At 45.7% G+C, this 27,927-nt stretch overlaps 1 protein-coding gene across 1 annotated transcript in view; it reads left to right on the top strand.

The window, feature by feature from the left end:
- The first annotated feature begins 2,952 nt into the window (after positions 1-2,952).
- Positions 2,953-27,927, top strand: part of LOC144173497 (esterase OVCA2-like) — a 34,186-nt gene continuing 9,211 nt past the window's right edge. The window contains exons 1-7 of the mRNA XM_077701897.1: positions 2,953-2,978; positions 5,087-5,109; positions 6,138-6,208; positions 8,220-8,279; positions 13,008-13,123; positions 14,331-14,409; positions 25,669-25,815. Of these exons, the coding sequence (XP_077558023.1) occupies positions 2,955-2,978; positions 5,087-5,109; positions 6,138-6,208; positions 8,220-8,279; positions 13,008-13,123; positions 14,331-14,409; positions 25,669-25,815 (520 nt within the window). The 5' untranslated portion in view covers positions 2,953-2,954. The remainder of the gene's footprint in view (positions 2,979-5,086; positions 5,110-6,137; positions 6,209-8,219; positions 8,280-13,007; positions 13,124-14,330; positions 14,410-25,668; positions 25,816-27,927) is intronic.

Genomic DNA, 27,927 nt, shown 5'->3' with positions numbered 1-27,927 from the left:
CGGAGAGAGGGCTACAGCATTTAGAGAGTGGGGCAACTGAGGTGCGTACAGATACAGAGATAAAGTTGGAGAATCTAAACTGGAAAAAATCTGAAGAAAATGTTCCAGCTAATACGGCAACAGGCACGGATGAAATTCCTATACGGCTGGTCAACCTACTGGGTCCAAAAGGCAAGGCACAACTGATTCGAGCATTCGAAAAAGTGATAAAAACTAAGCAAGTACCGGAAATTGGCGTAAGAGCAGGATGAAGATAATATACAAAGGTAAAGGAGACAGGGCTGATGCCGATTCGTACAGGCCTATTACAGTTACCTCAGTGGCATACAGGCTCGCAATGCAAGCCATAAAAGCGGAACTACAGGCGTGGATAGAGGGGAACGGCATACTGAGAGAGCTGCAAAATGGTTTCAGACGAGACAGACGCTTAGAGGACAATTTATTTGTCCTAACCCAATGCATAGAGGTGTAAATGGCTCAGGAGCGACTATATATATGGATAGCATTTCTCGATATAAAGGGAGCCTACGACAACGTAGATATAGAACTTCTGTGGAGCATACTTCAGCGGGAAGGATTAGGCCAGGACTTTATACAGCTGTTGCAGGGAATTTACAATGAGAGCGAGGTGCAAATTACCTGGGAGCTGACCAAAAGTGCGCGGAACCGGTAGTCACAAATAGAGGTTTAAAGCAGGGTTGTCCTCTGTTGCCATTGCTGTTCATGCTCTACATGGCTAGACTAGAAAAAAAGCTTGAAAGCAGTAAAATAGGTTTCAATCTATGTTATAGCCGCAAAGGACAGGAAGTGGAACAACATATCCCGGGACTGATATATGCAGATGACATAGTGCAACTAGCAGATAACAAACGGTGTCTGCAACAGCTCACAGAAATCTGTGGGGAAGAAGCCACTGAAGTGGGTTTAGAGTTTAGCACAGCAAGCCTGGAGTGCTGGTCCTGGAGTCCCGTAACGAATCGGTATTCGTTCAACAAGCAGCAGTACCGTGGGTAACGGAATACAAATATCTGGCCATATGGATAAACGCAGGTTAGGCGTATCTAAAAACTCATGAGGAGCATTTAAGAATGAAAGGCAAAAGAAACGCCTCAATCATGAAGCACAGAGCACTGTGGGGATATAACAGATATGAAGTAGTGAGAGGAATCTGGAAGGGGGTAATGGTACCAGCACTCACATTTTCAAACGCAGTAGTGTGTGTCAAATCAGAGATTCAATCAGGGCTAGAAGTAAATCAGAGGGCGGCAGGTCGATTGGCATTAGGAGCACACAGTAAAACAACAAATGAGGCAGTGCAGGGAGACATGGGATGGGCATCCTTCGAAGTGAGAGAAGCACAGAGCAAAATATGTTTTGAAGAACGACTTAGAAATATGGATGATCAGAGATGGGCGGCCAAGGTGTTACGGTATCTTTACATGAAAAGCGTGGACGCTCAAGCGGAGGAAAAGAACCAGAAGGCTCAGGACAAAGTATATGGAAACCTGGAAGTGCAGGGGAAATGACCAAGGCAATAAAAAATGAAGTAAAAGAAACAGAGACAACGACCTGGAAAAAGAGGATGGATGCGAAGAAGTCGTTATATCTACAGGATCGGGAAGCAGATCACAAGGAAAAAATTATTCGATAATACCACAGTGCATTGCTTTTTGAAGCCCGGGCGGGTTGCTTGCGGACTAAAACGCTTATCCGCGAGCCGGTACAGGAAGAACTATGCGCAGGCTGCGGCAAGGAGCCAGAAACCATGCGACATATTGCAACGGAGTGCAAAAGTATCCGTCCAGTCCTCGGTGAGGGAGCCATCCAGCTTCCGGAGGCCCTTGGCTTTAAGGTTAGCGGGAAAGTGAATTAGACAGCAGTAGAGGTTAGTAAAAGAAGGTTAGAATGTTGGTGGGAAAAGAGCATAGAACAACCTGGGAAGACATGCGGACAAACAATAATGTCTGAGCAGTTTCTTTTTTTTTTTTTTTTTTTAATGGATGATAGTCATGTGTTTAAAAGTGAACTGTAGTCATCTGATTCAGCGCCCCGTTGTACGTGAGACGTTTATTGGTTTACTGCTTGTACATTGTTCATTTGTCGCTTTCATTGTCATTCCCCATACCTTCCATATTCATTCCTTTCTCTTTCTGTCCCCAGTACCCTCCCCCCAGAGGGAAGTAGCAGGCCCAAGATCAATTTCTCAGGCCGACCTCTTCTCCTTTTTCAATAAACATTTACTCTCTCTCTCAAGTTAGACTAGCACAAAAATTTCGTAGAAGTATTTTCTTTTTATTTTGATATTATTTTTCATTTATTTTGTTTGTATTTTTTGGCGAGGTGATTGTACGGTGGCATTGGTACTAAGGCCGCTGTGCAACGCCACCCCGTTACAAAGGGGAAGGCGATAATCATCATCATCATCATCATTATCATCGACTTGCGCTTGCTCGCACGTCCAAATCAGCCGCCATTTTCCCATAGGCGAAAATCGTTTTTATTTATTTTCAGAAAAACCAGGTAAGCACCGTCGTTGTTCCCGGTGTCAAACAAAATATAGCACAAAATGCGACCTTCGTGTGAAGTTTGAGCGCGAACAAAGCAGCGGTTCGCTCAGAAAAAATTTTTAAAATGATCCAATTATTGCCGCAACACCCTACATACCACTAGAATGCATGACCTCGCGACTACAGTCTTGGGGTAGGACAGCAAAGCGGTAAACAAACACGTATTAAAAGGGTTGAATCCTAATGAACGCTACGCTGCGCTAGGTACAACCACGGTACCTCTACCTGCACGGCGGCAATGGCGGTGAGGGGAGATAGGAGTTCCGGGGTAACCACTCCTAACGTATGCGAAAATGCAACGTGCAAATGAAACTGAAACTACTTGAAACTCTTATAACGACGCCAGCGCCATAATGACGCCTAGCGTTGGTTGTTATGGCAACCACAATGGCGGACGCCACGAAGTTGCGGGTGAGTGTACGAGCGACCGTGGGGTAACGGAATTACAGTTACCTTTTTGGTTTTTGTCGTCTTATGAACAAAAGAATCTAGTGTCGTGAACTCTATGGTGACACGAGAGCGTTTTGTTGTTGAATCTTACTTCGATTAATTCCTTCTCGTGGAACTCGCATGGCCTGCATCACGAAGGGCCTGTAGAGATATCATCGCGGTATTCTCTCTGCCGCCGCTTTAAAGCGTGGATATTTGAATGAAACCTGTGTCCCACAGAAAGAAAGAAATCTCATTTTGATTACTCACCAAATGTTTACTTCGCCATTGCATTGGTTGCGTGATGGCAGCCGATTTTTTCGCTGAACACGGCCATCCTGGGTGAATAGGTGTGCACGTACGTGTAGAAAGGCCGTAGTGATGTAAAACAGGCGGAAACAGATCGCATAAACGCTTGGTCAGCCTTTTAAAATGTGTGCCGGGTGCAGGGGCCGTGCTAACTAAAACAGCCGTGTATTCTGGGCTTTCGTGTTGGACGACAACTCGATTCCCGGTGTCGGCGCGCATGCCGTCTCCGAGAGCGAAAAATTTGAAAGCTTTGTATTCTGCGTCTTCATACCGGCTACCACGCTGGCTATTTTGGGGTGTATGATTGTATCGTCACTGCTGTGCTCTGTCGAGAATCGTAGAGGTTTGAGAGGAGACCTCATGGAGAAGAGAAGACTTTATTAGGAACCTCAAAAACATCGCAACCTGACTGCTTGCTAAGATCGACCTGGGCTCTCAGAACGTGTTTTGTCATCCATTAAGCCCGTGCGGTGCTTGCGTAGGGCGAAATTTATCTATCATGTATTTGTCTTTTGATTAAATTAGTTTAAAGAAAGAAAAAAAAAACCCTTTTAAGTGCCACTGAACAAATTGCGGCTGAAACCGAAACTGCTTCGTGATCTGCAAATGCATGAAACGAAAATCGCTACCAAAACTAGTTGGCGCTGGCACGGGCCAATGGTTGTTCACAAAGGAAAAGTTGTAACTACAGCGGGCTGTGTTGCAGAATTCCGTGCTCGAAGCTTTTGTTTTTTCAGGTGTTTTAGACAGCTTCGGAAAGCTCTGCTTCGGCTTTACAAGGTTTCGAGACCAGACCTGAGTCCAAAGACTGCTAATATACAGGGTGTACAAGCTATCATGCACCAAGATTAAAAAAAAGAGTAATGGCGTAACTGGAAGAAAACCTATTGCGTAATGTTTGCATTACTGTGGAGAAGCGGACAGTATTTTTTTCTGTAATGAGACTTAATTATTTATTGTAACTAATTATCTGACTCGAGAAGTACTGTCCTAATCGTTATAGTGTCAATGAAGCACTTGTAGGTACCCACGAGGGGCATCTAACTGGGGTATTTTCAGCAATGAACTAATTGCATACACATTTATTATGATTGATAAAGAAAACCCGCGAAATATGAAAAATACCACGTGACGGCGCCTCCGCGCGCATCGTAAAGCAACGCCCTCAAACAAGCTGCCTCTGAGTTAGCCAGAATGAAAGAAACGAAAAAAAAAAGAAAGAAGAAATCGCGACCGAGTTTGTGCCTTATCTGCACACGCGCCCCGCGAATCTCCCTGTTGTTGCTCCTTCCATGCATGCCATTATCGAGGTGAAGCGCTGTCTCTTCGGACGGGTAACACACGAAGCAGTTGCTTTCAATCAGCTTATTTGGGGATGCTGCTTTTTCAATGCGCATGGAAGCGCCGTCACATGGTATTTTTCATATTTCACGGGTTTCTTTATCAGTCAGAATAAATGAGTACGCAATTAGTTCATTGCTGAAAATACTGCAGTTAGATGCCCCTCGTGGGTACCTACAAGTGCCTCATTGACACTTCAGTAATTAGGATACTAATTCTCGAGTTAGATAATTAATTACAAATAATTAGTTAAGTCTCATTAACGAAAAAAATACTGTCCGCTTCTTCACAGTACTGCAAACACTGTGCACTAGGTTTTCTTCGAGTTACGCCATTGCTCTTTTTTTAAATCTTGGTGCATGATAGCTGGGACACCCTGTATATCGATCGATGCCTTAGGATGTATGAAAACTTTTATTTTTATTTTTATTTTCTTTCAGGTTCTTTGTCTGCACGGTTATCGGTGAGTCAGTGTTTCCAAAAAAATGTTCTCTTCTGCCAATTAAAACAATGCCTTGCTTTGGGCAACCTCTGTAGTTAACTTCACAGCAGCCATACCAGTTGCTGAATCATAGCTTCTTGCAGTTACACTAATAAGGCGTAAACATTAAATGGCCCATCAAGTGTCAGCATCCATAACAGAACGTCGGAATCCATAACACAAAACGGCTCTTTCGGAAGCATTCCTTAACACAAGGAATTCCGGACTGCAAGCTTAATCTCAGTAGTAACGAGAGATGGTCGTCCGCACCAGCGCGCCACAGGTGAAGGGATGAGCAAGCAGCGAAATTTACAATCGATTCTCTCATACACGGCGGGAGAAACACATAGGAGGCAGATGGAAACCATTAGAAAGCATTAATGCGGGTCACAAGGCAAAGCATCTCAATATTATGAATCCCTTCGACAATGCAATGCACATACAAGGCATCTCAGGCGTTCGAGTGGATGCTCATGTGTTCACTTTCGCAACCCATAAGAAGTTTGATTTTAATTGGTTGATTGATTGTGGGGTTTAACGTGCCGACGCTTCACAGGCGACGAGTTGCGCCATAATGGAGGGCTCCAGATTAATTTTGACCACCTGGGGATCTTCAACGTGCACCGAAGTCTCGAACACACAGGCATTTTCACTTTTCGCCTCCATCAGAAGTTCCCTGGTGTCACCAGGCCTTTCCAGTCTTTGGGGATTGCTAGGTGTTTGCTGTTCAGTAGATTTGTTCATTTTTGGGTGAAATGTCATGATTTGTGCAGTTATGCTAGCTTCTCTACACTAATGATGATTAGCAAAAAAAGAGAGAGGCATTCTCCTATTGCTACTGAAGCGTTTCTTTTCTCAGATAGCCTTATCTTAAACATTTTACATCTCTTGCTCCTGCTTCTGCATTTTGGAATTTCATCCTTGGGGAAAATTTTGCTAAGCCATAGTGAAGAGTCGCTTTGGTATGACCACAAAGCTGACGATTGGAAACAACGCTTTCTCTCGCGCAGGCAGGATGCCGCCGCCTTCAAGTCGAAACTGGGAGGCTTTCGGAAGGCCACCAAGGCACTGCTGGATTTGGGTGAGCGGTGTGGCCAGTTACCTCTCTTAGCTATAGTAGCCAGCATAAGTTTGTCAAAGGTTAAGCAATCTGCTCAAATAGTAGTACCAGTAGTACCAGTACCAGACTTACTATGATTGCAGGTGTTAATCACCCAGATTTAGGGGAAATCCCCAAGGTGTAGTAAGTTTCTCGAAAGAAAGTTTGACATCCACCTAAATGCAGCCGTACGGCGACAAAAGAAAGCTATACAGCTTTCTCAGAAACTTCGCAGTTGAAGAAAAATTCGTTCTCAAGGCCCCAAACCTCAGTCAGCAAACATTATACGGTAGGACTTCTAGTGACAAACCGTAGGCTGTGTTTCAGTTTCGATTTTGTTGAAATGTTTTGTCTTTTTGTACAAGTGCAGTTGGAATGTGCATGGGGGTGAAAGTGAAAGGCCACCGTACCCACTTGCGACCAGCGCATAAAAATCCAACAGCCAGCAGCAAACACCGTAGGTTATTAGCTCGACTTGTGTAAAACTAGACGGCCGACTTTGGCATTTGCAACCATGCGTGTATTTCCTGCACCTGCTACTGCAGGACTGAAAAAAACTTCCTTATAGAAAGCTTAGCCAGTGCCATTAAGTCCCACCAATACGGGACAAGGCTTGTGGCCAACTTAGCCTGGCTGGTGCCATGCCAAGGTAGCACACTGGATTAAGCAGACTGAGTGACAGAAGAACACTCCTCGATATGTGCTTTCTTCACAAGCTCATTCATAGAGCTGTTGATTCTGCCTATTTGCTAACTTCCATCAATTTTCATGTCCCCACACGATGCCATTCCTCGCCGCTATTTTATCCTGCCGTCAATCATAAAAATCCTGTCCAGAAAATGCAACTCCTTTACAACTCACTTGAAGCGCCTGATCTGAGTATCTTTGATTGGTACAGCACTTTTGTGCAAGCTGTTAAAAATACATCTAAAGCCTGAGTGTGTACTTTTGTGTTGTGAAATCATGTGAGTCAGCCATGTAATGTTTGTTTCATTGAGGGTTTTTTTTTTTTTTTTTCATTTCTAATGCTCTTTTTTCACTATGGCACACATCTTCTAAGTGTGTTCTTTTGCGTTGTAGAATCATGTGTGAGTCAGCCATATAATGTTCCACTGATGTTATTTTTATTATACTCTTTTTTCCCCATTGTACACATCTCCCTTTCCTACCCTTTCCTTTGTTTCTTCTGTGCACCACGCTGAAGGCATCATGCTGTTTGTGGGCACTTATCTAAATTAATTAATTAATTAATTAAGGAGATCATTTCTGATTTACCTGCAATCTTTGCTGCGGAAATGGAAGCCAATGTGAACAGGCTTTTGGAAGATGGCGAGAATAGAGCAAGGACGGCAGTGGGACCCCGGCTCACTCTGGGCACTCTGGGCTCACTGTGCACAATTCAGGCACTTAAGCCTGAATTATTTATTTCTCGGCAAGCAAAACTTCAAGCAAAAGCCAAGAGAGCTGTGAAAATGGGTGATCTTTCAGTTACAACGACACAGTTATTCCTTCTTTAAGATAACTTTAAAAAAGTTGAGAGGGACATTTTTCCAAGAAGTCACACTGTATCTATCTGTACTATACTTGTAAGCTAAAGTAAAGTTTTTATTTGTCATTTCTGGCTGCTTGAACTGCTGTAAAGCAGTCTAATATTTAATTTGCCATAGAGTTGCTGTAAGGCGCAGTTAGAAACTGCTCAGAACTGCTTAGGGCTGGCAAATGAGAGATCAACAGTCCATGCAATAATATGGAAAATTGGGCTTGTTGGCACATACTTCGCAGATAGCAGTGCAAACTAAGACAGTGACGAAGACAGGACAGCAATTCAGTGCAGACCATGTCGTATTTTGGACTGCTGTCTGTGATTGACACAATCAACACTTTTGAAAAAACAATTATAATAACTTTTAACCAACACTGTATCGTCATATGGGGCACAGTTATGAATGTGGAAGTGTTCACTGTGCTTAACACGTGCTCTTCTTTGTCGCAGTGTTTATCGATGCACCCCACCTGATTGAAAAGGGTGCCCATGGTGAAGGAGATAACGAAGGTGAGTTGAGATAGCTTGGGTTGCAGAGCTCCTCTTCCTATGACAGCATTTAAAAATGGTGATAGCTTTGTCCATGCAAGTTCTTCAGAAAAATTGGAAAGACTCGTACAAATCACACTGTTGTGAAATTGACTTATGGCTGCGTTGTGCGAGGTTCTGATCCAGATCAAACTATCACGGAGTGGTGGGGGGTGGCACCTAATTTCGCCCCCCTCTCAGCGAGACTCGTCACTTATCAGTTTGCAAGGGAATTAGCACCCGCTGGAAAAGGTAACGATGTAGGACACAGATATTGGTGTAGTACCCGGCTGGATTTTACTGAAGAAAAGAAAAAAGAAAGAAAGCTAAGGATTGGCAGCTTGCTGGGTAGGGTGATTGACGAAAACCCTCTGCCGAGCGAGCAAGCAGTGGTGATGTACGCTGTTGCGACCGAGTGGGGGCACCTGATCCGAGCTCCGTGGCCTCCGACATACGAGTGGTAGCGTGCATGATGCGAGCGACCAGCCGCTGTTGCAGCCGGGAAGAAGTCCAGAAGCCGTAGGCTAACGTAACTGTTTACTTCATAGCGAGAGGTGAGCCGAAGCCAAAGAACAATGCCCCGACGGGCGAGGTTACAATGCAGGGCTCAAGCAGAGTGACAGCATGGCTTCGCTGCTCTAACAGGAATGGATTACAGCGCCTGGGCAGCTCTATTTATATCCAAAAGCGGTAACGGTCAAAACGCCAACAAGCGGCAACACGCCACGAACGTCACACACACACACAAGGCTCTTTCCAGAGTTCGTGAGCAGTCGATAGCCTCGGTGGGCGTTGAGTCCGGGAGAGAGGAGGACTTCGCTGAGATCGCGGGGCCTCTGTGTCCTTGAACAAGTCTTGACGCGCCGCTGGCAACCGCCAGAGTTTGAAGTGCGTTGAAAGCGAGGCGTCTGGCCCGGCTTGTCGAAGCTTGTCACCAACATGGTGGCGCTTGATGGCAGAAAGGCGCACGCAGTGGCTTCGCCGCACAGCCGAGGAGTGATGCGGGAAAGTACGGCGGCGCTGGCCGATTCGTAACAATGCCTTTCCCCTCCTGTTTGTCGCTCTTTCTCCGGGAGTGGCCGGGCTCTTTCTGCTTGCGAAAACGCCCTGCGCAAGCCACAGGCACGCTGACGCTGCCGTGGAACCACCCGATTGCTTCGCGTGGTTCGGCCGCGAAGTGGTGCGGGGTGCTCGAGCGACCGCTAAAATAATGCTCAAGGCACACACGAAGTTGCTTATGTGGTAAAGAAGCTGATAACGTAGGTGAAAACACTACTACGGGTGAAAACGGGTGATGTTGTGTAAAACATCATCCACGCTGCTAGTGAAACCGCTCATAAAATATTTGCCCAAGTGGCAAGCCTAAACATCTCCGGCGGAGCCAGCCGGCTGTCTAGAGTGCTTTGAAACTGCCGACATGAGGCAGGCGCCTCCCCATTAGCGCAAGTCGTCAGGCTCCACCCACTGCCGCGTGCGTTGCGCATCATTTTCTGACCGAGGCAGAAGCTTCCGCGGGCGCGGAATCATCGACGTGGGCATAAAAAAATCACACGCGCAATTCCAGTATTAATCGCGTGCGAAAACGCGCCGTGCAGTTCACGCCTTGACTGTTATTGCGTGTATTGAGCTCGGGCACTGCGAGTCAGGAGACAAAAGTCTAGATATTGCTGCTCGGTGACATGGACCTTAAAAAAAAGCAGAACATCACGGATTTTTTCACACGAAAGAAAAGAAATAAACAAACTTTTTTTTAGTGCTCAATTTTTTGGTCTGTGTTAGTTCAACGAATATTTTTCGCAGTCCCGCGAGATTCGTATCATCGAGATTCTACTGTACTACTGGTAGATCAGGTAGTGGTACCTTGGCTAACTCATTTTGTGTGGATGCAACTTATCAAGAGTATGAGCATTTGGAAACTTTGCGAGGTTGAGGTCTCAGTCCCACGCCAGTGACAACCAAAACGCACGTACCAAAAGCATGGGTTTCTTCTTGTCTGACCTGTGTGTGGGACAAGCCAGCAAGATTTTGTTAAGTACCCTGTTTGTTTGCGCCGTCACCAACACCAATAGCTTTGTTCCAGCTGTTTTTTGAGGCTTTTAGCTGATAGAGGCAGATCATGCTTGTCAGGTGCACTCTGTCAGCTTTTCCCCACGAAATCAGGGTGTGAAAAAGTCGAACGGCTCCAATCCCAAAAACGGTCTATGTAATGTTGGAAGCCCAGAACAAGAGGCATGAATGCAGCAGTGACATCCGAAGGGTAACTTGCGAAGACTAGGATTTTTGTATCGGTACACTTTTTAAGCCCTTGGGTCATGAATTTGTCAGTCCCATAGAAATGTGATCAGGTGAGTTCCTCTTAACCGCTCAACTAGGCGTGGCGGAACTTGTTGCCTAGACTGGAGGCTTGAAAAAAATGGTTCCAGCCCATGGCGCGAACAACCCCTGAATGAACAGCCTTGTACCTGGCACGAAAGGAGAAGCGGCCGTCAGTGAACCCGATCCGCTGATCGTTGATGCGCAGAATGTTCAGACAAAATGAAGTCTTTTTAAAGACGACAGTCTTTCTTGGGCTACTTAAACCCAGAAATTTTGGTCTGCCTGTATGTCTGTCTGTCTGTCTGTCTGTGACCCGATTCAGCCACCCGGCCAAAGTAAAACAAGGCCTGCGCAATAGTCTCACAGCTAAATGTACCCGTCTAAGTCCGGTGTAATGTTCATACTCAGGGCCGTATCCAGAGGGGGGGTTTGGGGGTTCGAACCCCTCCCGAAATCTTTTCCAGGCAGCACGTAAACAGTACTTATTGTTGCTTTCAGCAAAACTACCCCCTTCCCAAAATTCATAACCCCCCCGAAAAAATTTTCTGGGTAAGGCCCTGTTCATACTTGTCAACATTGTTGAACAAGAACAAGACATTACGCAAATATAAGACAACAAATTATTACGCAAGTATATTTGCAGTGTTCTTTTATAAAAAATCGTGGATGCTTGATTTTTGCGAAATGAATTACTAGATTCACTGCAGAAAAAAAATTCACTCGACCGTCGCCTGCTGTCGCCCGTGCCACTATAGCTACTGGCGGCATTTTAAGAAATGAAGCGGCAACAATTACAAAAGGTTCCACAAGATAGGCTCCACTTTCTGCCCCTGGAATGCACGTGGACTAGGGAAACACGGTACTATAAGCATTGAAGTAGGGTGCCTGAATTCACGCGCGTCTTCGCTGTACGGCAGCGCTGGCATCGATGCACCTGGCCTGGAAGAGTGGAACGCGGTAAATTTAAATCGACTTGAGCAAAACCTTAGCGAGTTTACCTTGAGAGGAGCGCGGCGGAAGAGGAACAGCATGAGAGGTAAGCAGGAAAGTGAAGGGGGGCATTTACTTGGCAAAAGTCGATTAAGACTATCGTTTTTTGTCGACATTTGGAACGAAAGGAGCAGATACACAGCCAATTTTTTTCCTCTTTCTTTCTCCGCCTCTCATTATATTGGCTGTGCAGTAGAAGATTGTGCGCCTGAAGATTCTGTATCAGCGTTGTAACTACAAGCTGGGTTCGAATTCCAGTTTGTATTTGCAGCCTTCTGGAAGAGTTTCACCGCAAACTAATCACACTTATACCATCATGCCCTGTGTGCCCAGAGTTGATGCCCTTAAGCACCCTTTCATTGTTCAGACAATTGTTGAGTGGAATAACTTGAGCTCGTGTGTTTTTCCAATGAAAGAACAAACTTGACTGATTTGAAAAAAAAAAAAAGAATTGAAAGTGTTCTTTACGTGGACTTGGTTTTGTATTCCTCCCCTGTAACAGCCAAGAAGGGGTCGCAGTATTGAAAATAAGTAACTAAATAACCAACCATCTCGCAGTCTGACCACACTGCAGCCACAGCTCTCGTTCGTGTCACAGCAGTTGGATGTTAACCCTTTGAGGGTCAAATTTTTTCACCAAATACGACCCCCCAGGGTCGATTTTTGTTATTGCTGATTTAAATTCTTCGGATGAATCTATTTCGAGAAAAAATCATCGTAATTTTTTTAGGGTGACCATAAAGTGACAAAAAAAAATCGTTTGTGTTGTTGCATACATGTGGTTTATTCATGAGTAACACGAGAAAAATTCGAAATAAAAACGAGGGAGTAACAAGCCGTCACCTTTTGAGTTAATCGAAATCAGATAGACATCAGTTTCGCGGGCGCAAAAAAGTGGGAAGCGCCCGGAGGACAATACCAAAACCAGCCGGTGCACGTGCGCACGACCGGATGTGTGAGTGATAGACGGCGCACCGCTCCTATAAAATACAAAAAAAAAAAGGAGAGAAAAGAGCCTCATCAGTTTTGCAGGCACCCTTGGTCTGTGGCAGGCGCAAGAAGCGAAGCGAGAGGCACCCGTGCGCCCGGTGGGTGATACCCTGCGCGCCCCCTCGTTACCAGATGCGCAAGCAATAGCCGGCATGCCGCTGAGGTAAATCATAAAAAAATCAAAAGAGCCATTGGCGCAAGAACATAATTTGACATATTTTCGCGTGTGGCAGCACATGCCAAGCAAGAGAAGTTGGCGAAAAAGGCGCGCTTTTTAAATGTACAAGCGATGCCGTACATATACGTTATTGACCATTTTGAAGGTTTTTGCAGAGGACGTACATGTGCGTCCGTGACCCTGAAAGGGTTAAAGCCCACTGAAGATGCCGGAAACTTTTCCCTTGTGCCTTGCAGGTGGCCGTTCGTGGTGGTTCTCGGGCGAGAAGACCTTCAGCTCCAAGGAGTACACGGACACGTGCCGCGGCTTCGACCAATCCGTGCAGGCCATCGAGCAGGCGTGGAAGTTGCTGGTGAGGGCACTGTTGTCACGTGACGCCTGTCTGGCTCCAGGCAGATGTTTGTTTCTGAGTATGTCACAACGCATTGTCATCATTGTCACAACTGATGATCGTGACAGGGGTAGGGTCCCTGTCATGGTCAACTATGTTGAGTCCTCCAGTCATGCAAAGGGAAATGGTGTGTCGTGTTGACAGTTTAAAAACTGCCACCAACAAACTGCAACGATGTCGTGTCAGGAGAGGGTGGTTGGCTTGTAAAACATGCTCAAACTTTGAAGCCGTGGAAAGTACTAGAAGGAAAACTCGATTTCTTAGTGCCTTTTACTGTTGCAGTGCGGTTCGCGGTTCTACTACTGGTGTATAGCTACACTTGCGTCCTCATTACCTTTTTGTTTCTTGCCCTTGATTCTGTTCATTTAAAAGGGGGGACACTAGTCTTAAAAGAACTTCTTTTAATTTTGATGTAAACGTTGTGAAACTTGTCAGTCTTGCTGTTTTTTCCCCACTAATTTCAAATATGCCATTATTTTTTCAGTTGGTCAATTAGTGCACAAGATAATTAGGGAGGATTAGTCATCTTTAGTCAGGCAATAGACAAAACAGTGGTGGCCATAAAACTGTAATCTTTATATTTTCCAATACTGTGAGCCCTGGTGAATGCAGTAATCGAAGCAGTTTTTCGATGCACCGCTTGGAACTACTTTTACACCTCATTAAACTTTGGTGTTTGAAATCGGCACTCAAAATGGTTCCTTGCCAGTGGTGCCGCCAAAGTTTAATGAGCAGTAAAATAGTTCCACGTGGTGCATCAAAAAACTGCTTCAATTTTTGCGCTCACCAGGGTTCATAGTATTGGAAAATATAAAGATTACAGCTTTATGGCCACCACTGTTTTGTCTATTGCTTGACTAAAGATGGCTAATTATCCCTAATTATCTTGTGCATTAATTGACCAACTGAAAAAATAATGGCAGATTTGAAATAATTGAGAAAAAACAGCAAAACTGACAAGTTTTACAAAGCTTACTTGAAAATTAAAAGAAGTTGTTTTAAGACCAGTGTCCCCCCCCCCCCTTAATCGAAACATGACTGCTTTATTATCTCTGCTGTATTGTTGAACTGTTTCACCAGCTGTTAAATCTGCCCACACGACATGTCAAAAAGGTGCCACTGCTGAGTGCTCGATTGGTGCAGTGATAGACTTTCTTGTTTCCCGTAGGGTCCATTTGATGGAATCCTGGGCTTCAGCCAGGGCGCAGCCATGACCTCCATGATTCTTGCAATGCAGAGCCTTGACCGTAGGTCCCTTTTCTTTTTTTTAGGGGCGCAGCCCCCTTTAGGGGCTCGGGCTGTTGGCGCCTCCTGTCATCGTCGCCCTCGTCTCGTGTATTCATGGTGTTAAAAACACTGGGACACTCGTTTCCGCCTTGCGCTGGAACGCTTCATAATGCGTACTAAAGGAACACCAGGACGCTCGTTTACGCCTCGCGCTATAATGCTTCTTGCTTCAAATACACGAGACTTTTACAGCAACGCTGTATACCTCTACCTCCCACGGTTTCATCTCCGTTGACAAAAATGCCAAGGCGCCAAGATTACACTTATGAACTGCATGCTTCGACCCTCCCCAGGTTTCACGTTAGTGGAGGTGGCCTGGAATTTTTTTCTGTTTGAAGTACAACACCAGGAATTGCAGGTTATCAGGGCTACTTTGTGCCATCCATACACCATAAACTCCACAGAGGACAACTAGAAATGGAAGCACAGGCTGTGATGTTCGTCAGGAAGAATATACCTCACACCCAAGTTGATACCTCTTGTTATTGTACAGACATACAGGAATCAGTTGCTGTCGGCTGCACTATTAACAAGAGGAGATATGGAGATGTGTCTGAGCATCTCATTACGCTCGCCCTACTACACAATATCAAGCTACTCCTGGCATTGATTATTCTTGGCTACCTCATTTACGCCCGCAATACCCGCTAGACAACCTTCTCTGCCTTGGAGATTTTAACGCTAGACACCTGGCTTGGCACCACAGCACAGCAGACCCTCGTGGCCACTCATCGACAGCGCTATGAAAGCAGGACTGGAACTTCGAAACGACCTCAAATACCCCAGCCGTCACGGGCTTCACGCAAATCAGACGGAAACTATGCTCGATCTTGCGTGGGCCACAAAACATGCAGTTTGCGAATGGCAGTGTGGTGCAGACCACATGGGTTCGAATCACTACCCAGTATGGATCACTTCGACAGAATCAGCCCCTTGTTGCAAATTACAGTGCACAATATTTGACTGGGAACGCTTTCGCTCCCTTACTGCGTAATATGAGCACATTGCTGTTAGCCATTAGAATAGCTCGGGCGGCCAAGCATGTGAGCAGACATTTTGATGTCCGGGGTGACACTCCGACACCTAACAAACATGTGATCAACCTCTGGCATACCTGCGAGACCTTCCACCTTCAGTGTCTCCACATTAGCAAACAATTTAAAGACCTACTCAAAGCCTTAGAAGAAATCTTAGGAGAACTCTTATATCTTAGAACAACATCTTAGAACTCACTGGCTTGACCACTGCATAAGCTTCAATGAACGGACTGGTTCCCACAAGCTGTGGTGCACATGCAAAGCCCTCTTTGGTAAAACCAAATTCTTTAACACCATGCAAAACCTCCTACTTGCTTAGTCTTTAGATGAAGAAGAATTTGAATGCATTGCACCCAAACAATCTTTCCCCAAGACAACAACTCTTACGACCCGACTGTCTACACCCCAATCTACAGTGATCAGCTGAAGGCGGAGGACACATTCTTCACCATTCAAGAACTACACATGGCACTTGAGGCCGTTAAAGTCACGAGCACTCCTGGGAAATACAAAATTACTTGGAAGATTCTCCACAGCCTTGATGAACAATCCAAAGAACAGTTGTTAGTGGAAATTAACTAAATGTTGGACTGGCATACCTACTCCCAGTTGAATGGAAGCACTTCGTTGTGCGTCCGATTCCAAAGCCTAAAAGGCTTCCTACTGCTGTTTCCAATCATTGCCCTATTTCACTCACATCCACTCTCTGCAAGCTGATGGAGCACATGACACTCACCCGTCTCACCTATATCTACTCAAGACGGCAAAAAACTCCATTTACGACCATGCACAAACCAGTTTTCGGTTTGGTCTCACCACTCATGACAGCCTGCACTTATTATGACCAGTGATAGGAAAGACGTGGAGAAAGAATGCCAAGCCAGCTCCAGGAGTCCGCATTACTATTGACCTCAAGAAAGTGTTCAACACTGTTTCCTGCGTCTTCATCATTACGATTTTGAATGAACTTAACATCGGTCACAGACTCACAAATATTGTCAAAAATTTTCTATGTAACTGCACTTTTGAAATCCGTACACGTAAGGAACACCCCCGATCTTCTACAACCGCAAAGGTGTACCGCAAGGTGCTATTCGGTCTACAACTCTTTTCAATCTTGTCGTGTTAAAAACTACCTATCAACTTCAAAAATTACCTTTTCAATCTTATCGTGTTAAAAACTACCTATCAACTTCAAAAATTACCTCACATTCAAAGCACTATATATACGGTATATTACGGTTTGGCTTGACCCTAGCAAGACGGACCTAACCCAACAGCAAGTTTAGGTACATATACAGGCCACACTTGATACTCTCGCCGACACCCTCCAACATACTGGGATGCAGCCGTTGTCTGGCAAAACCACATGTGGTGCTTGGCGGCACACAACAACAGAAGAATGGCTACACATTTCAATTTGTGCATTCTCAGTTAAAGCCATCCCCAAATAGCTGGGTTAAAATTCTTGGTGACCCTATCCCTGAGGATGTAGGATGCATTGTGTGGCTTGACCAAATCAAGAAAGCATGGCATCAACAGTTTCGCATAATAAAGCGCATAGCAAGTAACCGTGTGGGAGGGGCTATAACAAAAACGCTCAAAATTTTGACCCAGGTTGTCCTCACGAGGAAAGTGACATATGGAGCAGTGTGCTTTGACTTCACTCAGACCTACTAGCAGTAGCTGGAGGGGCTACTTTGCGAAAGCCTTTCAGTAATCACTGGTCTTCCCAAATATAAGTATCGGCTGTCTTTAGAAATATATCGTAAGTACCAATGTGACAAACATAAATTTAACACTGAGTTCTATAAAACCCAAAGCGCGTATGAATTAAGAACAAACTTAATCGCGAAACCATATTCAAGGACAGGTTATGGGGAGCAGCGATTAGCTTCTCAAATACCCGGGTTACTGAATCAGTACCCTGTGATCTTAGATCTTTTACATACCTATGTTTCAAAACACAGTTTTAAAAAATCTATGAAAGCTCTCTTCCTTGCGGAAAATTGATTTAGCACTGTACTGTTTTGTCTCGTTTTATATCGAATGAAAACCTCCCAACTGTGTGGTCATCTTATGGTCCTTTGTGATTTCTGTTCTGGTTGACTGTTTAGTTTCTGACTTGTTGGTGTAAGTTATTTTGCTTTTGCTGTAAAACAATCACTATTATGGTATATTATCTCCAGTGTCCAAAAAATGAACTCTTTATTGCTTTTAAAGGGATTTCTCGGTGTGTTACTGTTGTACTGTATCGACATGTTTTGTGCGTAGTTGAGCAATTTGCTTTCGTTTGTCAATATTTTTTATGCTCACAGTTAGTGCACTGCATAATGATTGTCTCCAGTTGTTGAATGGGCGTCGTGGCCTTGTCAGGCGTTAATTCTGCCTTTAGCCACGCCACCCAAGACAAACTTGTAATGACGATTGTCTTGAATAAATGAGAATAAAATGAAAATGAAATATGCAAAGCTGGAGGAGACATACAAATGTGCCCAACTCCCTCCTCTTACGGAAATCATTCGAACCCATCAGGAAGGCCACAACTTCCAACGAGCATCCACTCTGGCCGGCCGTGCGCCATTTGCACTTCTGCCACCTATCAGTGCACCACAACATCCCATTCCTTTGTGGCTTCTGCCATGGGGCAACTTCATCGTTAACCCGGAGCTACTCCCGGTGAAAGTTCCAAAACTTCCCCGTACTAAGGAACGCAGATGCACGGCCGAAATTACGGAGCGGATTGCCCATAGCGCCATTTATACCGATGCCACTTGGAACTCAACCTCGAATATTGCCAGATTAGCTGCCATTCATTCACCATTTCGTGCTACCTGTCAACAGGAATACCCAACAGCGCCTTCGTCTACCCACCTCCAACTCAAAGCAATGTCACTCACTGTCCATCAAATTGAATTTTTGACTCATCTTCCCACCAGCCTCATGAAACTTTGTTCGCAGCGAGCCAGGAGGCAGTCCTCACACTAAGCCTGGTTCCTCATCAGGATTCCATCTGCACTTCTATCAAGATGCTTGTCAGGAGGCTACATCATACCAGAGTCCGTCAATGCTTTTCTGGTCGTGAAACTCCTGGCCGAGTTTCGTTTGGGGACAAAGGCTCCCGCGAGAGGCGCCGCCGCAGATCGGAGGCCTAGGGTACCTAAATTCATGCACTATAGAGTGGAGGCACGTATGCGTTGCGTCGCCATTTTGGGTCGCTCGCTCGCCGCCGCAGCAAGTCATTGTATCAAAAGCGCACTGTAATTATCGCCACAACGCGGTTTACTGGCGAAGTTTGAACCATCGTATCTGTTTCTTGTTGCTGCGTCATGTGGGAAACGAAAAGAACAGCGCGTTGAGGACTTCGACCGAATAGGGGCGGCACGGGACCGTTCAAAGGGTGTCTCCACCCTGCACAGCGGTCTTTCATCGAGGTATCCTACAGAGGGCATCGGGCGGCCGCCGCCGTAGCGCGCGTTCAGCCGCGCGCGGCAGAACTTGCGTACGTGTTTGGCGGCACTTTTCTTGATAGAAACGGAGTGTTGGTAGTTGTGGCTTCAATTGTGGCTACAAAACGAAGCCGTCAGGATTGCAGCCCTTGCGGGGAAGCCGTATGTGGCAGAACGCACGCTCAAAACTGCCGACTGCTATCTGTGCTTGATTTTTCAGAAGTCCCCAGACTTTAGGGGTAGTTGGGTTCCAATATAGTGTAAATTCTTTCCTGACCTTTCACCCCCCTCCTCATAGCCTTGCCCAGCTGCAGCTCTCGAACCTGGAAGTCGATTTCACAGCAAGGCCATCGTAGCTCTGGAAACGTCTCTGTTCGCTTCTGCAGAAAATTCTTGATCAATGAAAGCCTAAATGGCTTGGCCATGGGTGCTGCCTGCTTGCATGCCGTAGGTGCCGAGGTTCCAGACATTTTTTTAACTAGCAATGAGGTAATATAGTGAGGGACATGCGGAACTAATTTCTGACACCTGCTAGGACCGATCCCGTGCGAAAAGCGGGGAGACATATCGACACGGTGCGAAAGGAAAAGTTTGCGCATGAGGACATTTTTTTTTTTTTTTTTTTTCAGCTCTCCGGACTCAGCGTCTTCAACGGCTTTCTTTGACGCTTTATTGAGGTGCAGAGCAATGTCGTAGTGCTCTTTTTTCAAATCGCTGAAAGCCATGGCATTATCAGAGTCCATCAGTGCTTTGACGGACTCTGGCATAATTGAGGCCTATAAATTAACGATTACTCTCAAGAGTGTCTCTGGATTCTGATGAAAATAAGTTGGTTGTAGAATTCAAATTTGGAACGGAAATGGCAATTGAAGCATTTTTTATTAATTGTCGGCTCTGTACATTGCTCGTTAAGCGTGCGCGGTCAAGAAACTCATTTACAGCGAACAGTTATATATTCATATTTACATATTTATTTTTTATGATATTAACACAGTTGACATAGTCACAGGCCTATGGTGGCGGGGCCTTTTACGTAGCCAGGTTATTTCTTGCAAATAACTCCCTTAACAAACGTCGTCAGGGTGATAAAAAAGAAAAAAAAATGTCAAAACAAAAACGCAGTCGTTTTAAAAGTTCTTTTTACAGTCCGCCGATGTACCTGGTTATATACAAAGCAACTAACATGTCCAACCCCCCCCCCAGTTTTGCCCCACGCAAAGAAAAAAGAAGGAGAAGACAATGTCGCAAAAAAAAAAAAAAAAGAAATCTCCAAAGCAGCTCTTACGGCCTCGCCTTCACCTTTACTCGCTGGGCGATATGAGCGAACCATCGTCTTCGAAGCCTTATTGTTTTTATGGGCGAAAAAATGCGGGAAGCACCTCAAAAAAAGTGGATCTTTTCTGCTGTCGCAACCACAAAAACCAATATGCATCCTACAATTGCAGCACTCGTTCAATTGCCGAGGAGCTTTCACTCTACAGTGGCTGTGCACATATTGAAGCGCGATTTATTTCCATTCATGACGCTTCCGCCAAGCCGGTGTGAAAATGTTTTTTTTTTTTTTTTTTTCATACGCGGACATGCACTAATTAAACGCTCAATTCTCTGGCAAAAGAGAGAAACAAAGTACCCGCAAAGGAAAAAGGTGGTGTCATGAGCTATATTATTGCCTGGCAGTATGCCTGAACCCTATTCCCCACTTCCTTCCCAGGATAAGAAGACAGGAAGAAAAGACGAAGCGGAGAAAAATATACCTGCACCGGCTCTCATTGGCTGGGTTTCCTGCCTCCACTAGCCGGGCATTTTGTGCGGACCATTGCCTTCGAAGCCTTATTTTTTTCTCTTGTAAAGAAATGCAAGCGGCACTTCAGAAAAAAGTGTATGACCTCCGCGGTAGTGCCCGCAAAATGCAGCGCGCATCCTACACTTGCAGCTGCAGTTCGGCTGTCCAACAATATGCCCTCGACAATGTCGGCGTACACATTGCAACACGCAATGTTTTCCACTGTGCACAGTTCCATGTGCTCTTCTCCTATTTTAAGAGGTCCAGTAGTCGGATAGATGGAATATGGAGATAACCTTTCGTCTTGAGAGCAATTAGGTCACTTGGCTTGCGTGATGGGCACCGCAAGGTCTTGCGGCAGTTGGTGCAACTTAGTGTTGAAAATTTTTTTGCCACATAGCCCGCCAAGTACTCGAGAATAGAGTCCTTTGTAGACATGGATTCACTGGTCCCTTCACCACTGTCCAGGCACTCGTTGGGCTACAAGAGGACGTCGTCAAGAAGCACTGCAAGGGTGTCAACCTGAAATAGCATTTTGAACGGTTGACATCGGCAGGAAATTCAGTTTTATGAGAGCATTGAAGGACTGTGGTTTTGTGCAAAAACGGCACGCAAGAAAAAGACGTTTGTGTAAATAAAAATTACGCAAGCGCTGATAAGAAAAAAAATGTTATTGAATAGATAAATGAATACGCAGGGACTCTATTGAAGGTCTGCTGGAAAAACTGCAGCTTACAATGGGGAACTAAGGTACTTTAACTAGAGTAGAAAATATTTCCTGCTTTGATAGCGATTCAGTCACTTGCCTGACTAATTGTTGCCTCCTTTAGCTGAAAGAGACCCTGCAGCTTTAGCAGTAGGTTCGGTCCGTCTCCGTCCACTGAAGCCCCTTTTGGAGGCCGCACCAAGTTGTTCACCGAGAGCATTCGGTAGATAAACAAGAACTGCTGCACTGTTGGTTGTCTACCATCTCCAGCGACATGTCTCGCAGTGCCGAAAAAACGCTGGAACAATAAAGAAAGGTGGATAAGACAGAACTGAGATCTTTTTCAAAGCACTCAAATTACCTCTAGGGGATCCTGACCGAGGTTTCCAGTCAGAACGTAGCGGAAGCCCGACTTTAAAAGGGTTTCAATTAGAGCCAACGTGCTACACAGGGTTATTCTCAGGGCCGCACATGTAGGCTTGCTCAGAAAACAGGCTTGTCTCTGTTTGGGTAGGTCTTCTATGTAGGTAGACCAGGCGATGTTCTCCTTTATGGTCTGGAGGGCGGGCAAACATCAATTTAATCGAAGCAGAAATAGACCAACTTCAGTCACAAAATTATTATTGTGCAATAACTTACTGCAATGTGATCTTTTTCATTGTACTGCACTTCCTGAGGTCTCCTTGTGTTGAGGCAGTCGAAGAAACCGTTCAGACGTCTTGTGAAATTTATAGTTCCAACATACTGACGCAAGTTTGCGCACTCCTCTTGCTTGCTATAGAATTCCATCGCTGTTGCGGTGGTTTCACTAAAAAGCTATAATGGGAAGGAAATGATTTCATGACTGACGATGCGCAACATAGACAAATTAATGATTTCATTGATCGGATCAGGCGTGTGTTTGCATTCACTCGCCTGCACTGCAAGCTTTACACTCATTTTTTGGAAGGCGTTTGGAGAGATGTGGGCCTTCGTTAGCTTTGGCACTGCCCGGAACCCTGACTGCTGCTCCTCATACTCCAGCAAAGGCCGGTAGTGGTCATAGAACACTTCTTCACCATGTGGAAGCTGTGACATTCACAAAAAGATTATATCACATTTTCATTATCTACGTGAAGTTTTAAAAGAGCCATGTTTACTTCTCACCAGAAATTTTCCAACCTTCAAGAGATTGTTTCAGATGCACTTGAAGATGTGGGGGGGATCGATAACCGAATAAATTACTCGGGAAAGGTCACACGGGTGTTGGAACGATGTTTGAGGATTCTTGCTATCACTGGTGATACCTGATCAGGAGAAGATGTTGTTTTTCAAACTGTGATATATAATCGGTAAATTTTGCTGAAAGAACGCTCAAACTTTACCCAAAAAGCTCAAAGCCGATCGGTTCGACGTCGAGTTGTCACATGTTACTGCGTCAACTATGGCACCAACATTGGCAAGGTGTACAATACACTGCAGGAGCAGCTTAGCCAGTATAGGGCCAGGTGCAGCACCAGAGGCACAAAAGGTGCCCACGGTTTGAGACCAGCCCCCCAGAAATGGCCGGAACAGGAAAACCAACACATGGTATCCATCCTTCACTAGGTCGGTGGGTCTCGTGTGTTCACCCAAGTTGACCTTCCCCAGAAGTGCCATGTCCGATTCCCTCAGGTGGACACTCTTCCTCACACTCATCTCATCAAGCATGAGGACACCTGCAAAAAATGTTTTAGTAAAATATATGTGTCGACATCCAACCGCAAGTTAATGTAAAATAAATGCAATAAGCAGTATCAAACCTCGCGTTTCCCTTTCAGGGGCTTGTCGCAACTTCTCTTTCAGCTTTCAGGCTTCTTAGGTAGGCGTAAAGAGTGCGATGATGTGGCAGGGGGAGATACTGATTTTCGTGGAGGAATGTGTACACAGAGGTGGATTTTATTTTCAGTAGCAGGCAATCGTACAGCCACTCCTTCTTGTATCTGAGGGTAAAAAGTGCAGGTTGCCGCAATCACAAACATGCTAACGAGCAGCCGCATTGGTAAAAATCTAACAAGCAAACAACACAAAATATAATTCCAAGTGCATATGTGCGTGCAACCAGAGTGCAACGTAATTAAGTCTATGTAAGGTAAAAATGAGAGAAGTCATTATGTGTGAGATCCGGCCATAGAACAAACTTACACAGTCTACAACAGGCAGTGTGCAAAGAATTCGTGCATTGGTTGTATCAGGCACTATTTATGCAACACTGCAGCAGTACCCCAATCCTTGTAGGGAATGCATTTACAGGCAGCTTGAAAAAACTAGGAAAATGTTTAGAAAGAAGCATAGTTGGTGTACAATCAGGCTCTTTTGCGGGGCCACATGTTGAAACTTACCGAGCCGCCTTCACTGATGTCGTGTCTGCCTTCATTAGGCACTGGTCGAAGATTAGTTTCTTGCGATTAGACAGTTTCTGAAACCTCCCCTCCAATACGCTCAGTTTTTTTGTGCGACCTGCCATTTTCGCCACCTTTAATTGACACTCTTGAAGCTGACGCTTCGTGCTTCGAAGTTGCGCCCTCAACTTTTCTAATCCGTATGAAGGCACTGGCTTCTCTGTTTGGCAGGCTTTATCCACGGTTGTGTGTGTTCTCTGTTCATCCCCTGCAAAGGTTAAAAGGTCTCATCTTAAAACGAGCTGTTGTATTTACAATTTATCAGTGTAAATTCAGCTGACTCTGCAAAAAAGTGGCAACTTCTGAGGAACTTACCTTCATTCACACGTAAACTTGCGTTCGCGGTTCTTAGGTTGCAGTTTTTCGATGTGTCCCCTGTTCCGCAGATATCTGGCGAGACACGGCGTCGTTTTGCAGGCGGCTGCCGCGTCACAGACCTGGGGTGAGCTTCCCGCTTCGAAAGATATGCGGGGAGGGCTTCAAATATACTTGGAACCGCTCCTGCTCGCAGCTTTGGTAACTCACGTCGCAGCGATAGGACTCCTCCATTCACGACGCACTCGTCATACCAAATGACGTCAGCAGTGCTGAAATGTTTTTCACAGACACGAGCATGCGGTGAGTCGAAACAAAATCCGGAAACTTCCTGCCGGGGAATGACTCGTTTCCACTTCACGGTCTGCTCGGCGTCCGAAGGAAAGCGAAATAGTGATGCCTTCTCGTCGCTTTCTCTGTAGCCAGAACGGCAGCCAGGCATGCAGCAAGTACACGGCATGATCGTTCACAGAGCACTTCTCAGCACTGATAAAGCAATGGGACCATTTCAGCTTTATGCGACAGGTCAAGCAAACGAGCCCTGCTAACACAGCAAGGAGCGTCTGCTACGCGCCGCACTCCCCTCCGACCGCTTCGCCGGCTGCCCTACGTTCAACGCCAGTGCTGCGGCGCGGCCTCCCTGGGCAACGTACAAAGCTCTCCCATAGCGTGACGGCGAAGTTTCACGACCAGAAAAGCACTGACGGACTCTGATCATACTAAAGGAATTCAAATTTGGTTCAACTGGGTGGCAGGACACTGCGTTAACTCTTTCAAGGAAGCGGCATGCGCCCTGGCGAGTGATGTTATTTGCACCCGCTCTCACCAAGTTTTACCTCATCACGACCCCAGTTTTGACACCTTTGAAGCCCCTAACGCCTACAAGCAATGTCTAGAGCTCAAAGCCAAAGCCACATCCCTACCAACGGCTAACTACCCTGTACCTCCAGGACTGCTACGTGGACTCCAGGTTCTTATCCACAAGGCTTCTACCAGGGTGGCCCTTACAGAGGACATCCTTTTCAAGTGGCACTCTTCCATTCCCAAGAAAGGGTGGCCAGCCATTGTCATCAACGGAAATACTGCTAACAATTCACCCCCGCTGGCAATGACCCCCCCCCGTGCATGACAGGAACGTGCATATGCACGTTTTCTACGCATATGCAAAAAAAAAGGGAAGTTCTACACTGTAGTTTGAACCCATGAATGCCAATTCCTATTAGGAGGGGGACACACTATCCACTACACTGCATCCCCTCCAGTATTCTACAGCAGCGCCCCTAGCGGATTTCCGGATTTCTGGCTTCAACTTGCTGGTGTCGCTTTTGCCACTATATTACAATATTCTAGTTTACTGTACCCTTACTAACTTCCCAGATCACAGATCATGATGATAATGATAATAATACCTTGTGACTTCTGTGTCAACAAATTTTTGCTCGTGTCCAGGCACATGTGGTATATTCTACGATAATAAAAAGAGTGCGTGCGCTTTCCGACCGTTCGCAGAGATGGAGTGCAGCTTCAAGTTTGGAGTGCTCGTGGCTGGGTTCCGGAGCCGTTCGAGTGCGCACGATCATCTCTTTGCCAAGGAGGGCCTCATCAAGGTGCCTACGTTGCACGTTGTGGGTGAAGGGGACCTCATCATACCCAAAGGTACCTCCTGCTCACTGGCCACTCTGCTTCTCAACTTGGACCGTGAAGACAAAATGCAACTTGCTCCAGTGGGAAAGAACTAGCCTCTGGTGACTCTCTCAGTTCCATTCTAGCCACGAAAGACGTTTTTTAGCCGTAAAAATGCAAAAATTACAGTCAATCCCCGCGATAACGAAATCTCACGAGTATGAAATTCCCACGGCAACGAAATATTTTTCAATCCTTGGCAGACATTCATAAACCTCCGTGTATTTCATATCTCATGGCAACGAAATGTTTTTGAAAAGTGATCCTGCGTTAACGAAGTTCACTGCGAGTCCGGTCGGCATTTTATCTACCAATTTGAGGGGAAAAGTGTTTGGGAAGTGCTCAAATGCATTTTCTTCGGACTGAGTGCGTTAACTTGTGCCACAGTGCACTTGCATAGCCACCATATTTGTTTACGAAAAAGACTGTGCAGCAGGCAGCTGTGGAGGCAGCCTCGCAGCCAAACCACCAGGGGGCGACACATGGTGACTCACGGCACAGCTTTGGCTTGGGATATGCTAGCTGGCTACTGCCGAACAGCATGCGTGCATTCATTGTGTGTGTGTCGATCAGCACGCTTGCACTCAATAAGGTGCTTCTGCCAGATCAAAAGTGTAAGTTTTTATCGCGACAGTATACGCCTCGAGCTTCGCGATCGCGGCGCCGCCTGTCGCCGCTTCTCCGCAACGTTTACGGGATTTGCGCTGCGTGGATGATAGGGGCTCGTGCAGTGTTTCAGTTCTGTTTCGCTTCTTTTCGCATTTCCGTGCCCAATAAAACTCGTTATGGTGATGTCTGTAAGCAAAGAGTACCTTCAGGTCACTTAAAAAGCAGTTGCGTCTTCGTGGCGTACTGGAACGCCAACAAGGGCTACCCGAGGATGCGGTTATGCACGCTTCGTCGCCGCTCTTCCGAGCGTAGGCGACGGCAGCAGCATATCACCACTGTCACCTTCGAATACGTCAGGCACAAGTGAATTCTACTGTCGCCTCGTTTAGACCTGATACTGGCACAGTGAGAGGTTGGTTTCGTTTGCAGCGCGGTCAGCGAATGCGGCTTCGTTTCGAATATATACTTCGCAGAAAAATATGTTTCGGGGATATGATTACCCAGTCCCGGACAATAACATGCCTTTTCCGAGAATATAAGCCATGCGAAAATGTTAAGTTCAAGGCTAAGCTTCGTTAAATATGTGCCCACTCATGCCTTGTAGCAAGAACCAAGGAAAGTTAATGAAACAACGGAAAAATAAACGCTGTGCTAGTCCGGAAGAAACATAGTAGCTCTAAAAGTAATGAAAAAACACAGTGCAGCTTCTAATATGCTAAAGACGTTCGTCGAAACTTAAGCCAGGTAGAACTCACCAGACCAACTAGACGCGAAATGCACTGCTATTTCGCGAGACATGTGTGGGGGGAGGTGGGAGGCGAATGCTGTGTACAAATGCGGAGCAAAATCAAGCAATGAACGTTTTAGGGATCACACACGCAAATCTCGCATTCACTTCCCTTTTGTTTTTCGACTTCAATGAGCAGCTGATTGTTCTGCGGACGCATTTTTGTAAGTATACAGTGTAGGCAGTTCACAACCGATGAAAGATGTGGTTGGAAGGCTGCGGTATCTGAAGAGGGCCCCTGATTTCAGTTACTGCTTTTTCAGGCGCCCTGTGCCATATGACGATGTTTCGAAGAAGCGTATAGTTGCGGACGCGGATTATATTCAAAGTCCGTCTCCGCGCTGCTCGCGGAGGATATACGAGTATGTAGCATATGAATGTTTACGGGCGCTCACCCTCACCTCACGACAAGACGACTCTGTCGTGTGCTGATCCACGAGTATAAGTTTGCATTATTTCATTGCACTTTCGTTGAATGTTCGCGAAATTAAGACACACTGGCTTGTAAATGGTGGTGATCAATACATGTAGTATGATATTGGCAAACGTAACTGGCGTGCTGTCAGGTATGAGTGCTCCGCTATATTATGTAAGCGCACAAAACCGATTTACATCATAGTGTATAGCCGTAGCATGACAATCTGAGGAAACGCTGGTTACCAAGACACTGTTAGTGAATTTCAGGGTAG

This window comes from Haemaphysalis longicornis, unplaced genomic scaffold (genome assembly GCF_048455015.1).
Source record: "Haemaphysalis longicornis isolate Haplotype H1 unplaced genomic scaffold, Haemaphysalis longicornis Haplotype H1 scaffold_3, whole genome shotgun sequence".
NCBI lineage: Eukaryota > Metazoa > Arthropoda > Arachnida > Ixodida > Ixodidae > Haemaphysalis > Haemaphysalis longicornis.
The sequence above is the reverse complement of the archived record's forward strand: the minus strand, read 5'-3'. Positions and strand labels throughout refer to the sequence as shown.